The sequence below is a fragment of the Micropterus dolomieu genome, linkage group LG23, assembly GCF_021292245.1.
Source record: "Micropterus dolomieu isolate WLL.071019.BEF.003 ecotype Adirondacks linkage group LG23, ASM2129224v1, whole genome shotgun sequence".
NCBI classification, from domain to species: domain Eukaryota; kingdom Metazoa; phylum Chordata; class Actinopteri; order Centrarchiformes; family Centrarchidae; genus Micropterus; species Micropterus dolomieu.
This window is the reverse complement of record NC_060172.1, coordinates 476985-494329: the sequence shown is the minus strand read 5'-3', so window position 1 is coordinate 494329 and position 17345 is coordinate 476985. Positions and strand designations below refer to the sequence as shown.

Sequence of the window (17345 nt, the reverse complement as noted above, 5' to 3'; positions counted from 1 at the left end):
TCCTCTTTTTTGGGACCTAAATGCATCTTAAATCGCCCAAAATGTCCGGGAATATTACATTTTACTGTTTGGCGTACTGGGACTTTTTCTTGCGTATTGGAATTTCTGACAAGCTGCCGGTACTCTTGTCTGCCCTCTCCACTAGCAAAGAAGTAGTAGGGAGAAGATTGGCTGTTTTTTTATATCCAAGCGTATGCAAAAAGTTGCTGTAGCTGGAATTAATATTATACTAGTTGTAACATATATATGATACTATTATCTGAAATGATATGATAAATACACCAACATTAGGCCTGATCAAACCTTAAAAAGACAGAAACTGTTTTTCTTTGTGATTCAGTTGAATTGTTGAATCTAAACTAATAAGCTGTTGAAATGTTACAAATAGGCCTATTTTAAAGAATCTGTAAGCAAACTTTAGCCAACTGAGGTGTTGCCTATTAATATATTAGTATTACACAAACATTAAACTTTTTATTTATTGTTATAATATTGTTCTAATACACAAATGTATACTAGTTCCTCCTCCAGGTGGATAGAGCCTCTGCAGTGGACAGATATAGATTTAGCCTGAGCCAGGATGCCATTGTACGAATATTGTATGTAGGCACCTTTTGCTGCCTCTCTTCTTGACAGCAACATGTTCCCCTTGTTCTTTTTTACAAAAATTATTGTTGTAATATAAAAGTGTGTGTGTGAGACCTACAAAGCTGGTGCGTACTTCTCAGTGTCAAATAAAGGCGCTAGCAATCTAGAAGCCCACATGTAGTAGGCCCTATCAAAATGTCAATAACATGGTTGCATAGTTAACCCCACCCCCACTCCCCATACACATTTCCACGGTGCCACCAGTTAGCTTCTTTAATCCCCACCCCTGACTGTCTAGTTCAGAAGAACTATTTATACCAGTATTTATTTGTTTTTTGAGTGATGATCACATTAAATTGTTGTTGTTTTTCATATATTTCTTATAGAAATATATGATGTGAGTGATGATCACATTAAATTGTTGTTGTTTTTCATATATTCATATGTTGTTGTTTTTCATATATTTCTAATAGAAATATATGAAAAACAACAACAATTTAATGTGATCATCACTCAAAAAACAAATAAATACTGGTATAAATAGTTCTGTATAACAGTATACATTAGAAATATATAACAGTGACTAAACAGATTTGTATGCTCCATTCAAAAAAACACTTTCAGAGGGTTTGTGTTTGTATCTGTTTGGGTTGGTCTTTAAGGCAGCTGAATAGGGAACTGATATGTACACATTTTCACCTCTCCACCTCCTATTCAAGCAGATCACCCGAAGAGAGGTGAAAATGTGTTGCCTTTTCAAGCAGCTGATACCCATTTGAATAGAGAGGCAACCTACACAAACACACAATGAATGTTGTTTTGTAAAAATAAATAAATAAATAAAAGTAAAAACACAGAGGAAAGGTTTTTAGGATTGTTTATTTAGCAAGCACAGAAAAATAACAACATACACACACAGTGTCATTTTGAAATAGCAATGCCATTACTTCTGGGCATAAATGTGTGTGTGTGGATTGTTGAAGGTTTTTTTCACTTTCCACTATGCCCTCCTTTGTTCTTCACAACCAGTCTCTGCATTTCTGATGTAATAGCTCTTTATTACAGAGTTCCTGGGTCAGTTTCGTGTCCCAAAAGAACTCTATGGCTTGGACAAGCTCCTGTCTTCAACCAAAGTCTTTCATTGACTGCCAAACACGTTTCATACATCCATCCATCGTCAACCTCTTATCCTGCGTACAGGGTCACGGGGAGCTTGAGCCAACCCCAGCACACCCCGGGCAGGTCGCCAGTCCATCGTAGGGCCACACATATGGTGCGTTCCATTTGACATGGGAAGTCGGAATTTCCGAGTTCAAAGGTCAAAATTTCAGTCAGAATCCCAACTTCGGAAGTCGGGAGAATCGCACTACCCCGACTTCGTGATCCAAGATGGCTGTCGGGGTATCTACTGTTTATTAGCACTTCTGTGTACTTGTGTCTCATAGAAATGTTCGTACACAAAGTGCTGTCCAACAGCTGTATGTGGCCATGTTGCTACAGTGTTTAGTATGAGTAAATACCGCACAATGCGTTTTTTTTAATCAACCGGCGTATCAATAGCTAACCTGGCCTAGTTGTAAACAACGGCTGGCTGAGCGTGGTAACTGGAACGCCGTCAACTCGGGTGTGACGTCATTCCCAGCTCCGACCTCTGAGGTAAATGGAACGCACCAATAGACAAACAACCAGTCACACCTAAGGACAATTTTAGAGACACCAATTAACCAAGCCTGCATGACTTTGGACATTAGGAAGAAGGAGCACCCAGAGAGAACACAGAAAGGCCGGGGCAACCGGGGTTTGAACCCACAACCTTCTTGCTGTGAGGTGACAGTGCTAACCACTGCACCGCGCGTGTCCTCACCCAGTTGTTTCCCTCCGATGCAATACAGATTGCAGCAGCAGTGTGCTTTGGATCATTGTCCTGGAAAAAGTGATGCTCTTTCCCAAAATGTTGTCTGAAGTATGGTGCCGCAACTTCCCGCAACAGTCCCCAGATATGGAGCTTTTCAGCAGTGTTTGGGATGTGGTTTGGCAACAAAGCAGTCCTTTCTGTGGAAACTAAGCCTGGGGTGGTACTCCAGAGCCACTGAAGTTACTGAAGTTACATTCATACCACGTCTCCTCAGACTCAATCCACTGAATAGCTTGCCTTAGCCTTGCATCTTTGTTGCGTTCTTTTGTCACTAGGTTTCTGCAGGCGCGTCGTATACTGGTCAGGCTCAGATGAACACCAAAATCTGCTTCAACTTTCTGCTGCACAGCTTGGGACCTCATCAATGGCAGTCACGATATTTGGAAATCAGAAAAGAAAACATTAGACAAAAGCAAACTTTATGTACAGGAACACATTTCATTCACAAAGGAAGACTTTCCAGTTTCAGAGATTGTCATAAAGGAAAACAGGAAAACTTTTAAATGCACACTTCACAAAGGTTGTAATTGTGCATTCTTACTGGTGCAGTTTCCTCGAGCGGCGGGGTGGTCTCTCCTTGAAGTGATATTGCACAGTTCTCAGCGAAACTTTAATGCCCATCTTGCAAAATGTTCCTGGATTTCGTGTGGTGATTTTCCACTTGCCCTTAATGAGACAAATCTATTCGTAATTCTCTTTGTTGATGTGCTTCATCTCTGCTGTATGTGGCGATCCACTTCTCGGTGATTGCAGAGCCTGGTTTACGATGACTTGTAGAGCACACAAGTGGGTGTGTTCCAACGAACTTTTGCGATTGGCTGAAGTATGCCAACCACCTACTCCACCAGCACTGCAGGAGCAGCTGACTGCTAGTCGTTCCTTCTGTGGCCAACAACTGTTTAGGCGGGCACCCTCAGATGGAGACTGAAGTGTAGATTTTATGCGTTGATTTGTATTTCAAAAGATGGTTTGCCCATAAAACAGATTTTGTTTTGGCTGAACGTAAATAAAAATGCTTTTTTATTGTGTTTCATCTGTTTTCAGTGCTGCCAGGTGAGCTGCCCACTTCTGCACTCTCTGCTTATTTTGTGTAATGAATGAGGTATATCAAAATAAAGTGAAAAAAAAAGGACCTGTGTGCGGGCTCTACAGTAACAGATAACAAAACATAGAATTTGTACTCAGTGTTACAAAGGTCCCTGTGATGGACTGGCGACCTGTCCAGGGTGTACCCCACCTTTTGCCCGATGTCAGCTGGGATTGGCTCCAGGCCCCCGTGACCCCTGTACGCAGGATAAGCAGTTGAGGATGGATGGATGTATGGATGGATGTTACAAAGGCCCTTACACTCAGTGTAACAATCTAGATTGTGGGGGCTGGGAGATCTGTAAGGATGAAACACCAGTGGCTCATTATGTGGAAACAAAAATGTACACTCTGATGCTAATGATGTCTATGGGCTCAGAAGGTAGCACACTAAGAGAGAGAACTCAATTCTGCAGTAGGCAGTAGACTGTCTCTTTTTATGTAACACACATTACCCTGCAAAGACCAGTACCGTTACACAGCCTGAAGAATCACTCATCTAATTTGACCAAATTCACAGACAGTAATCACACATGCGTATCAAACTATACAATATTAAAGCAGTACAGATAATTATTCTAGGTGTGACATTGTCGGAGAGAGTGAGAGGCGGCTGTAAAAATAGGCATCTTCTATTTTGATTAACGATAAGCCTGTTGATATAGTTGTCAAGTTTAAATACTTAGGAACAATTTTTGATTGTAAATTAAGTTTTACAGCCAACACAGAGTACATTTAAAAAAAAAAAAAAAGCAATTTGACTCATACGACATAAGCAAGAATATCCTAGAGAGTGTTTATCAAAGTCTCATCAAAAGCATTCTTACTTTTAATACATGGACATGATATGGACACTTAGGGACGAAGGACAAAAACAGATTGTGCAGAATTACAAATTTGGCTGTTAAGATTATTGGGAAAGAGCAGAAATAATTGGGATGTATATGTAAACAGGTGAAACAAAAAGTTAGAGAAATTGCATGTGATTCTGTACAGCCCTCGTTTAATGAATTTATTGAAAATGAAAGGTGTTGTAGAGCAGCTGCAGCAACTGAGAACATTTACAAAAAGTTTTTCATTCCAAATGCAATTATCTTACTAAAATTTGTAATGTCTCCACACTGGGATCCTATCTGTTATGGTCTGTACTGTGTATGTTGTGTTATTTATTGTGTTTTTGTATTGTATTTTTTAAGGATGTGGTTTTTAATCAACCTGTGAAGCCAAAGACAAATTTCCACATTTGTGCACAATAAAGACATTTCATTTGAATAATGGGCAAACGTAAACACAGAAGTCATTTTATAGTCATATATATATATATATATAATCTCACTTTGCAACTGCAGCTCTCCACATTTAATGTTTAGGGGCTGCATTCACAACACCATCAAGGTGGGATCACATACCTTCCACCGAGGACCCAGGAGAGCTCGGCTGACAATTTTAGATGGCCGCTTCTGTACACTCACTGAGGTACCTTACCATTTAGTTTTAGGGACAAAAGGAACTTAACAGCCTCTGAATGTGAAATGAAGTGGACTGGCCCTTCTCAACACTATATGTTTGTGTTTATTCTTTAATTCAGACTCAAATAAGTTGTAAATTTCATGCAAATCAACATAGATAGAGCCATAGCTGCCAAGAAGTAACCGTATCCCAGCAGACACTGTAAAATCGAAATATTTTTGTTGATTCTAATGTTCATTAAAATGTAATATCTCAAGAAACTTTTTTTAACTAGATGTCGATTCATTAAAACCAAATATACATAATAAACAACTGTAATCCACGAATTACACAGAGCCACATTGGACCAAGAATTGGCCAGATCCCCAGAAGATACTATTAATTAAAAAAAGTTCCTGTTCATTCTGTTCATTAATGACTAAAACTTAATAAGCCAACAATCCTGTTGCTTAACAAGATGGAGCTTCATTAAAACCAAATCTCCATAGTAAACACTATAATCCATGAATTAGCCAGAGCCGCACTTCTCTGGATTTAGCCTGATCCCACGGGTAATTTAGACAGAGCGTGTTACCGCTCAACATGTTTGCAGATGTCTATTAAAACCCTGAAACCAAGAGAGCTGAAGAGGAGAGAAAACCGGAAAGGGAGGAATCAAAGAGAAGAAAGACGTGCATAAAACAAGGAGAGGAAACATGAAGGACTGAGTGGAGTGGAGGAAAGGAGGCGAGCACATAAAAAGAAGGGAGGAGGAATTAAAACAGGAAAAACTAGATGAAATAGAAGAGATAAGAAAATGACAAGATGAAAGAAGAGGAGGAAACAAAGGAATCAAACTGGGAGAAAGCAAAATAATGGATGAACGGAGCGTGGAAAGAAGATGAGACAAGAAAAGGAAATAAACAACAAAGATTACAGTAAACAAAGATTAACCAGACTAATTACACAACTAAACCTTTGTTTACTGAACAAACTGTTTCACTAAACGACAGCTTGTTGACCGACTTTATTTAATTGGAATCTGTCAAAAAGCTGAGCTGGAAGAAAACCAAAGCAAACCCCAGCTTCCAAAAAGTACTGTGAAGAGTACGCCCCATTGTGGCGATCACATACCAACATGGTGGGGACTCATCTCCCATATGGGGACAAATATGTGGCTCCCTTACTTTTAGTGTTGAGGCCTGGTTTTATATAAGTGGAGCTAGCTGAAAACCAAAACAAATCCCTGGAGGGTATTAACCACACTGTGGGGACAATAACCTGTTCAGACACCAACAATGTGGTGACTCACCTCCAATATGGGGACAAGCATCTGGCTCCCCTATTTTTAGGCTTAAGATATGAATTTATGGTTAGAATCAGCTTCGGTTAAGGGTTGGTTGGAAATGGTCAACGGTTATAGTCTCCTGACAATGAATATTAATGTCCCCATAAGTGACAAAGACAAATGTTTCTGTGTTTTCAGGAGAAGCAACGCTTCCTGACTGACGTTCTCCATGAGGTGATGCTATTGGATGGCCTAAACTCCTCCCACCCGATCTCCCAGGAAGTGGAGCAGGCGACGGATATTGACAGAGTCTTCGATTGGATAGCATACAAAAAAGTAAGTTCCTAATGAAATATGGTGGCAGAGTGATAACTTGAGGACAAGTTGGCAAACAAGTAAAATGCTCTCTCAGTGGCTGACTGCAAGCTAATCCACTGATCGCAGCAATTCCAATGAAATGAATTGATTAATGTGCATGTTTCCACTTGTTGTTATGTGTGAAAGGATGTGTCTCTGTGCTGTCTGTAGGGAGCGGCGTTGATCCGGATGCTGGCTAACGTGATGGGACAGCCGCTGTTCCAGAAAGGACTCAATGTAAGTTCATGTCGTCCTGCAGGTCCAGCTGTATACAGCTGTTTATGTATCTGAGGACAACAGGGACAGCTGGTTTTATGCTTTAAAATGATTTGTCACCAGGATTCAGACAGCAGCTGTGTGTGTGTTTTGACTAAACCGTGACTGTTTGAAGCATACTGAGTATGTAGATGGGCAGCGAATAAGTGAATTAGGCTGCAGGGGCAGTTTGAGAGGAAGTTTTGCTACTTGTTCTCTGCTGTAAAATCTTGCCAATATTACACTGTAAGTGACCCGAATTCAAGCTGAGCACTGCTGCTGACCAAAATGCAAACTTTATACAGCCACCAAGTGCTACAGAGCTGCAGTTAAACACTCACAGGATAGATCCGAGTAACCCTTACCCCTCCACCAGACACCAAAAAAAGTTTTTGATTTTCCCCCTCACATTTTATTTATTCAGCTGTTCAAATGCTGGTCAAAGCCTATTCCGCACTGCCAGGAGTAAAATTCTGGTGAGGAAACATCCCTACCTCTCTTTCCTAAAACCCCCTAATTCCCCCTCAAAAAAATGAACGCCTCCTGAAGGCAGCGCGCTTCAGAGGTTTAGGGATGTTTGCTCTGTGACAGCAGCCTGTCACAACTAATGAAAAAATTAAATTTCAGTATAATGAGTTATTACAAGTTCCCTGGAATTATGTTTTAGTTCCCTCACAGTTTACCTAGGGACAAGTTCAAAGTAGAATTCAATAAATTGATGCATGGTGGAGTAGGGCAGCTCTGGCTGTTGTACAAAGTAATGAAACATGAATCAAAGACAAAGCAAAAAGTAATTTGAGGAGAGACAAAAATATTGCTTTAATAATATTGATATTCTGTTTTACTCTGGAGGTTTTAATTTTGAAACAGAACAGTAATGAATTCCTTCTGTTGACTTTAACCACTAAACCATCCAGTAGAGTAAATAACAACAACAGTGGTGTTAATGACAGTTGCATTATTTATCATTCAGCTGTATGTAGCTAAATGGCTGTCTGATGGTTAATGTTAACATGTTAGAAACATCAGAGGAGCAGAGACAAAAAGCAGCAAAGCACTTTTAATATACAAAATTGGAAGAAATCAGTGTAAAACAATGATGTCATATGATGTAAGGTGCAACTGGGTTAAATATAGTTTTTGTTCTGAATACAGTCATGGAAACGTGTATGCACACACACAGACACAGACACACCATGTCCTGGTTTTCCTGCAGAAACTGTGACCTGGAACACACAGAGAACCAGATTCTATATAAAACATTGCTGATCCAGCAGCAGAACAAGCAGAGAATACTGTGTGTGTGTGTGGGTGTGTGGGTGTGTGTGTGTTACAAGTCTATATACAATGTGCCAAACTTCACGCCACACTACCTAATAAGAGCATTAGTTCCAGCTCTCAGCTGCATAAAAAACATCTTAGGAAAACATTTCTTCATGTTTTCCAAGAATCTGATGTTAAGTGAAAAATATAACATAAAAAACCTTATATAACCTTGCAAACCAACAGCAACAACACATGAAAGAGTCTCATTCTGAATATCTGTGGTATGACAAGAGCCTCAAGCCTAATAATTTAGTCAAAACACAACCAGCTTAAGTTTTATTTGTTAAACATTTAATTGGAGTCGGATGATACCACCACTTCCAAGTTGGCCAATCACAGACCGCTACCACCCCTAATAACATGTGCATTTCATACAGGATGGATGGTAGAGATGGGAAATATTCTCATGTTTACAACATGCAAGCATACACGTCAGGTGATAACGCCAGATGGTTGTATGATTGTAGAGCATGTTATATATATTTTGCACTGATAATATATCACTATATCAATGATGTTTGGGTTCAGTTACCTTGTAGAACAGACTTTAGCTCAAATGAAACATTATTTGTTCACCTGTTCTGTATTCTGAAGTGCAAAGTCAGAGATATCAGCGCTTTCAGAGAAATCTGTTCCCCAGTCTTATCTCTGACTTGGATGTTGTCGTGAATAATATTTAGAGGTCAGAAACTGAAAGTGTGGTAGCTCCAGTGTGACATGAATATGGCATAAACTGCCAAACCTCATTAACAACTAGCAGAGTGCAGATATTCGTCAGGTGTGCCTGAGGGGCATGTGGGTGGGGAACAAGACATGCAGGGCAGGCTGTGTGTCTAGAGTGTGTGCATGAGAGTAGTGAAATGAAGGGGAGAAAGTGTTTTTGTATAGTGGAATTTTTGTCATGTAGATGTATGTAATGTTTTTTATATAGTATAGTCTCTGTTTTCTAGGTGCATAGAATAGTTTAATGGTAATGGTATGTGATAGGAGCATCCTGTGTTCGCGTAACTAAACTTAATCGGTGTTGGGAGGAACATGTTACAGAAGTAACACAATTACAGTAATGTATTGGTTTTTGCTTTAACGCAGTAATATAAAGCATTACTAAAAGAACAAATTATACCCGTTACAATCTAAGTAACGCACATTACATTTCGGCACCAGAAAAACAATTCCATGAGTAAAAGAGTAACGTTATTTCCTCTTGTGGGAAGCCGATGGTCCTCTTAACAAGACGGTAGCTCCCCTGATGGAACAATTCTATAGGCTATGTGTTTGTTTGCTTTAACGAATTACTTTCCTGATCAGAGAGGCTTCTGTCAGTTCATCCTGTCGGTGTCGGGGGATTGAAATAATCAATGAAGTTATGCTGCTGTACCTCGTGCGTAAATGCGCACAGCGTCTTTCTTAATGGGGAGACAAATCAATCCATTCATTAAACATTCTTATTTATTTAGAATACTTTGTTGACGACACACAAAATAAAACCCCTGAGTTGAATCTCACTCAGTTGTCCCTCCTGGCTCTCTTACAGTCAAAATGGTGACAAAGATAACAAAAACTGTTATTTTTTCATCTCGTATAGTGCCTTAGTGGATCATAACATATCAGGTATGCAATTAATCTGCAGATGCTGGCCTGCGACAGACTAGGTAAGCTTTGTTTGTAGCCTAGCCGATTGCAGGAAATGCCTTTTGCCATGCAAATACCGCTGAAAAGACAAAAGTCGAAGCTTTACAATAATATTGGTCTATAAAATAAGTTTTTCGAAAAAATTTACTCACTGCAACCACAAGAGGTCCTAGAGCAGTCATAGCCCAAAAAATGTTAGGCGGATGAATCCAGTTATTTGCGAGATTAGCTGCAGACAGATAACACACGCTCAAATATTATCAATACTAATTAATTTAAATAACAACCTTACAAACAGCGAGATTTTCAGTGTTTAGGAACCTTTTTAAAGCATAGAGGAGCTCACCTGGCTTTAGAATTAAAAAGCCATAGTGGCCTGTTGAGGAACCTGGATGTGTTGATGGAAAGTTGAGGTTGAGGTTCATGTTATCCTCAGATATGGGAAAACAGTCCTCATAAACAGCCTCTCTGCTAAAACGCCATAAATCTCTCACCCTAACCCTCACAGCTGTTGATAACACATTTTAAATGAAATTATTATCAGTCATAAACATCTTTTTTTCCTGACAGAAGGCTTGTTATCATCTAAATCTGTGTTTGTATTGGAATCAGGGTCAGACTCTGTGTGTGGGGGGTGTTTTATCTCTTCTATGTCAGCTTTGGTGAAGGTGAGAGAGCCATACTTATCAAAGCCACACACACTCTCTCTCTGTTGTTATCATGTGTCATCTTGTTCCAATAAAGAGTTTCTCCTTTGCCTTATCGACCTCCATACACACCATGACAACTGACTGACTGTTTGTGAGGAATCTTCTCCATCACAGAGAAGCAGATTAGAGCTGTTTCTCTGTAGGTGTTCGGTGTTATCTTGTACTACTTTCCTGCCTTTTCTTGTTTCATTATAAACCCAATCATCCACCAACCTCTCTGAGCTTTTATATCCGCAACCCACTGCAGTGGGAATGAGTTTTCTTCCCGAAACTGGAAACAGACAGGGATCAAACCAAACAAAACCGTCACCAACGAATTACGGGTTGAAAGCGAAACTGCCACACCACTAAGTCCTTTTGAACTGGGAGATGCTTTCTGGGAGCTTTTGAGTCTTCACCTTGTTCATTAGCTCAGAAAATATAACTTAAGAGTTTGAAGTCGAAGCAGGGATTGAACCCAAAGCCTTTTAGACTCAACACAGGCGCTAAACTCACTGCTCCTCCGAGGCCTACTGGCATGTTATATCACTGAGACTTATTTCAAACATTAAACACCGAACGCTGTTTGATGTTTCTTTCTAAAAGCTTTTCAGCGTTCGCTCACATTATTGGCTCCTAAATCCAACAGATTCACACAGGCAAAGGTATCGTTAAATGGGAAGACAGAGACATGTCACTTACACAACCCTGCCTCCTACCAATAACTACAGTATATGGAAGTGTCTGTAATGACGTCAAGAGTGTGTTCACTGTCAATATTTAATTCCAAAGCGCTAAAGTAGTATAACATTATACAGTACATAAAGAAAAAGCATGCAGAGATGGTAGGGGGATGTTTCAGTATGTAACCATAGCACATGACCTTGACCTTGGCTTCATATCCTATCTTAAGCTGCATAGTTATGTGTTAAGTAGCCACCATAACCTATGACGGGCTATGGAGATACCACATGGAGACCACAAGACCTGTGATTGGTCAGCTTGGGCTGCTTGGGTTTTCTCCTACAAATTTTCTGATGCAGAAAGAGATTGTTGGTTCACTAAGTCATCTCCACTGCAGACCTTCTGCTAGAGGTGATCAACCCTCTCTGACAGTAAACCAAAGAAGTTACTTGAACATAATACATATATTAATAATGCTAGATGCATATACCTATTATATATATTAGTTATATGCCTATCCCACTGTTGCACTATATCAAGCTGTGTATCAAGTAAAATGTAAAAAAAAAACAGTTACTGTGATAAATACTAGGTAGGCACAATATGGCCAGATCATGTACAATACATGTATCTAGTGTTGCATAGGTGATGATATTAACAGGTGGCATCCAACACTGAATTATAAATCAAATCTGACAATGTAGGTATCCATGGTGGGACTCTCATTAATCCCTTGCATTAAAGAGGTGGTATTATGCTCATTTTCAGCTTCAAAATCTTATTTAGTGGTTGTACCAGAACAGGTTTACATGGTTTAATTTTCAAAAAACACCATATTTTTTTGTCATACTGCACATTACTGCAGCTCCTCTTTTCACCCTGTGTTGAAGGCTTCGTTTTAGCTATGGAGTGATGCATCTTGCCTCTACATGATCTTTGTTGGGAGTTGCACATGTGCAGTTCCTAGTTAAGGACTACTAGCCAATCAGAAGCAGAGAAGGGCGGGTCAGTGAGAAGCCGGTAAACAGGGCTTCGGTTCGGCTGTATATCCCCTTACTAGCTTGGCAACATGGACTGGAGCAAGAGTTTCAGAGTGGTGAGTTATTAATCTGTAACAAAAGAATCCATAAAGTTTTAACTGAGCTCTGTCTCTACATCACAGGAACAACTTTATGTCCACTGACTGCCTGGAGGGTAGCTAGTGTTTGGAAGGGAGAGGAGAGCTGTGTGCTGCAGCTCACTGTTTTTCCACCAGTGTTTTTGAGGGCGTGTTGGAGACAGGAACTCCCTTTGGGCTGGACTTTGGGCTTTTTCACTTTGCAAACCTGTTACATGCACAAAAAAAGATATATAACTCAATGAAGGAGAGGTAAAAAGCCAAAAAGCACAATATGACCTCTTTAAGTATTTATGCTTCAAGTCTTTGTTTATGTTTTTACTACTACTGTAAAACTTTTAATTATTATTAGCCTGGGCCTTTATTTGCTACTTTCACATGCCCATATTTAGGACAGGCGTCTATAAGGTGCCGGCCTTTAATTCCATTTACACAAAACTCCTGCTCAGTAAAGATGGGGAAGAGACTACTACTTTATTTCAACCAGTATGAATATTACTAGGCTTTTTTATGTCTCGTTTGCCATACTGGAAAATCTGAATTGTATTGTAAAGAATCTAACGGATGTAACGATTTGTAGCATGTCCATATGGACAAAGATTTTGACATTAATATTTGTATATACGATCTAACAGCTGAAAAGTAGCTCAAGCGGGCGACCCGGTTAGTTTAAAACATCTTAAATCATCTTAAAAAACTTAAATGAAAACCAGAACAGGCATCTAATTGAGACATGTGTTTATTTGTCAAAACATGAAGCCACACCAGGCCAGTAAAAGGGACAGGCCTTTTTGGGACTAGGCTTTTAACTGAAGTTTTACTATTAAGATCAGGTATGCAAGATGGGATTTGGTGCAGAAAGACGGTTTATAACAAATGCAGGTCTATTTTGGACACAGCTGAATATTGTGCCAACCGCGGTCTACCAAATGATGTAATTTCCTGTCACATGGTGTGTTTTAAGCTGTTTTCTGTTTTTTTAGGATTATCTGCTGAGTCACATGTACAGCAACGCAGCCAGAGACGACCTGTGGAGCAAACTGTCTCAGGTAACACTTACCTGTCTGTAAACCTATCTGGGTTTTGAACCACTTGTCCTCCGCTGGCTCAAAAGCTTCAGGGCAGAGCAGTACAGTGTTAGTGATTTGCTCTACAGCAGGGAGACTGACTGAAGCTGTTAATTATTTAACGAAGCAGTTGTAATGAAGGCCAGAGAGACGCTCGTTAAGACTGACTTGATGAGACAGAGATGAGGAAAGTCTTGTTGCCATGGTAGCATGACTGACAGGTGGAGGCGAGGCTTGTTTTCTTGTTTGTCCTTCACACAAGAAGCTTCTAGAAAAGAGTCTTTTTAATTATATTCATCTTCATTAGTGACGTTCATTATACTGATAGGGTGCTTCAATTATCTGAAAGTAATTTTTCCACTTAATTAAGTGGCTTTGAACTAAATATTGGTTAACTTTTCACCAGGTTATTGATGATGGATAATGACCCAATTAAATAATCCTTGAATAATCTTTGTAAATTAGTCGTTATTAGTTATTGATTATTTGTATGCAATGTTTTTTCCAGGCCATGCGTTCAGAGGGGCGGGACATTAACATCGGAGAGATGATGGACAGGTGGACTCTACAAATGGGCTATCCCGTTGTTACCATCAGCAAAAACCAATCAGAGCAGCTCCCCACTCATTACATAACTATCAACCAGGAGCACTTCCTGTACGGGCAGGAAGGCAGGAACAACAACAGGTTAGAAGTTTCAAATGTGTTTAATACTGTAAATGTTGATGCAAACTTTAGGCTGTGATGTCAGAAAGTCTGATGAGGCTGGTCGGTAGCTATTATGCGGGAATGACCTATGAAACAGTGAGGAAATCTCAACAAGAACAAAAGAATTTCTGTGCCGACTGCAGCTGGCACAGTGAGTGTTACTGAAATCAATTATTAATTTAGGTGATTTATTAAGTAGAAAAATACAAAACATTTGTTGCATAAAGCTTCTCAGATGGTGAGAACTCCTTTTTCTATTTATAACTGCAAATTGAAAACATAAATACTATAAAAATAAACTCTGGGCTCTGGTAACTTGTGACGTGCATTTGTCATTGTTTTGGGCCCGTCATGATCCAAACGTAAACAAAATGCACATTTCAAACCACTAATATCAAAAGCTTTTGTCAAATTGAAACACAGACAAGTGTGAATTAATTAAAGTTGCTGCTTTAATCCTTAAGATTTCAGTCCTGATTGATATGAGGACACCTATGCTTGCTGTTTGTAACAACAGCTGTGGTTTGAAATCAGTAATTAACTGGATTGATCACTGAGAGCAGCAAACACACACTGAGTGACTTAACTGTAACAAGTAAAACAACTACCTGTGTATATAGTGCAGTAAAACAAGCTGTGGACTGAGAGGATGCGCTATGTGTTGCTTTAATAAAAAAGACTCAAGACATCCAACATGATAATGCTCAACTCTTGACATCACATCCTTAATCCTTCCTTAATCCTTAAAACTACCATACAGAGAGAGAATTGCAGGATACAAATACATACATTGAATGGCATGAATAGTTTAAAATGGGGTTTCACTTAATAAAAAGCTATGCATTGTCACAATGATATGTCTAAACAAAGCAGCAGACCAATATCAGAATGACTCAGTCAAACTCAAAGTCAAACTCGTTCACTGTGTGGAACAGGGTGAGTCTCCTCAAGCTTTTTTGACCTCTCATTCAGGAAATATTGATTATTTAAATTCTTTTTTTATAACTGCAGGCAAAATAATGACAGCAGCAAAGTAGGAAATATGTTGATTGGCTGCAGTGAGTGCAAGGACATTGACGGGGTTAATGACAGTAACGTGTTTGGTGATTAATAACTTTGTGGACTGCTGATGTTACCACGCTAGCCTACAATTTATGTTTACAACCATGCTTTTTTTCTGTCAAATCCAGATTTTCGCCAGTAAATCGCAAATTTTGACGTGACGGCAGCTTCACTGTGACTAGTCTACGGACAAAAGGCAACAATCATTGAAATCCACGGAGTCTCAGCATCTCCTGATTATTTTTTACAGCAAGTCTCTCAGGATTTTTTAGGTTTTGAGGTTTATTGAAATTGTGTCAGTGAGAACAGGAACTTAAGTTTACAACGCCCCCCCCCCCCAAAGTGTTCTTCGTATTATTGCCACTGAAAGGATCCTCTTGGAACTCTTTGTTTCACACCTCAATAAGCTTTAAGTTTGTCTTGCATTTTCTCCTGAAAAAGCACTTTTGCATTTTTTTTCCCTCACATTCTTTACCTCCTTTACATCATTTATATTTCATTTATATTTGATTCACTTGATGTTTTATTCACATCCTTCACGACGTCTGGAGTTTATTCTCTTCACTGTTTTATCGACCCACTTTCTCCTCCATCAATACTTCATCAGCTCCTTTGCTCTTTTTTTACCTGTTGTTCACTTCTTTTCTTTTTCAGTCCTTTCTTTCTTCATGTTTTGTACTGTAGCTGACATTTACAATCACTCTGACCTACTCAGTTTCCCACCAAAAGTTTCTTTACCTTTTTATTTTATGTTCCCCCCTCCCCCCTCTGTTCTCCATTTCTTCTTTCATCTGCGAGTCTTTTGTGTTTCACTTGAGCTTCTCTGCTCAGAGGCGCTCCCAAAGTCTCATCAGCTGATGAACTGAAGCTGTTTGTTGTAGGTGGAGTCGAACTCTTTCTTTCGCTCTCGTTAAGTCTCATGGGGCTGCGTTCAGACACACTTAGTGGTCCCAGGGTGTTCACCAACACTTGTAAAAAGAAACTGTTGTTGTGCTTCAAGCTGAACCTCCGTCACGGCTGAACGCAGCAGCGGCAGCAGTGGATTGAATCAGAAGCTGACGCTGCTGTTTGATCCTGTGGAGCTGCGTGCAGAAGCACAGCAGTGTCCCACAGTGTTACAAGCTGTTGACTTTAACTCCTGATTTATTTATTTGTATTTTTTTCATTTACATGCTGGGAAACAGAATTCTTAGAAATATACTGAAATATACAGGAATAAACTGATGTTGACAGCCAATCAACTCTCTCTAATCGGTGGTGACGCTTGTGACCTAAACAAAGCCAAAATCCCTTGAACAACTGTGCTATTCACAACCTAGTGCCTTTCCTCAGATAATGTCCTTTGTGTCCACTCAAGTGTATTTATATACTGCTTTAACTTTCTAAAGCAGATATCACAAAGTGATTTACAAAAATAATTAAGATGCATAATAAGTAGAAATAAAAATAGACTAACACAATTGAAGAACCACAACAAGACAGAAAAAAGACATGGAAACATTAAAAAAACTAAGTAATTGTTATAAAGTCCTTAGTTTCTTAAGACCCATATTGTTATTGAATGATTGAACAAAAGATACCAGATTATGCATTTATCAAACAACTGTTCATTTTAGGAAATGCTGTGTGAAGTGCAAATTATACACTGCTCAAAAAAATAAAGGGAACACTAAAATAACACATCCTAGATCTGAAGGAATGAAATAATCTCATTAAATACTCCTTTCTTTACATAGTTGCATGTGCTGACAACAAAATCACACAAAAAATTATCAATGGAAATCAAATTTATCAACCCATGGAGGTCTGGATTTGGAGTCACACTCAAAATCAAAGTGGAAAACCACACTACAGGCCGATCCAACTTTGATGTAATGTCCTTAAAACAAGTCAAAATGAGGCTCAGTAGTGTGTGTGGCCTCCACATGCCTGTATGACCTCCCTACAACGCCTGGGCATGCTCCTGATGAGGTGGCGGATGGTCTCCTGAGGGATCTCCTCCCAGACCTGGACTAAAGCATCCACCAACTCCTGGACAGTCTGTGGTGCAACAGACTGTCCAGGTTGGTGGATGGAGCGAGACATGATGTCCCAGATGTGCTCAATTGGATTCAGGTCTGGG

At 39.5% G+C, this 17345-nt stretch overlaps 1 protein-coding gene across 3 annotated transcripts in view; it reads left to right on the top strand.

Annotated features, from left to right (window-relative positions):
• trhde.2 (thyrotropin releasing hormone degrading enzyme, tandem duplicate 2) overlaps window positions 1-17345 on the top strand; it is a 252123-nt gene that overhangs the window by 149420 nt on the left and 85358 nt on the right. For all 3 annotated transcript variants that reach the window (XM_046040346.1, XM_046040347.1, XM_046040345.1), the window contains 4 exons: window positions 6525-6662; window positions 6855-6920; window positions 13370-13435; window positions 13962-14140. In XM_046040346.1, the coding sequence (XP_045896302.1) occupies window positions 6525-6662; window positions 6855-6920; window positions 13370-13435; window positions 13962-14140 (449 nt within the window). The remainder of the gene's footprint in view (window positions 1-6524; window positions 6663-6854; window positions 6921-13369; window positions 13436-13961; window positions 14141-17345) is intronic.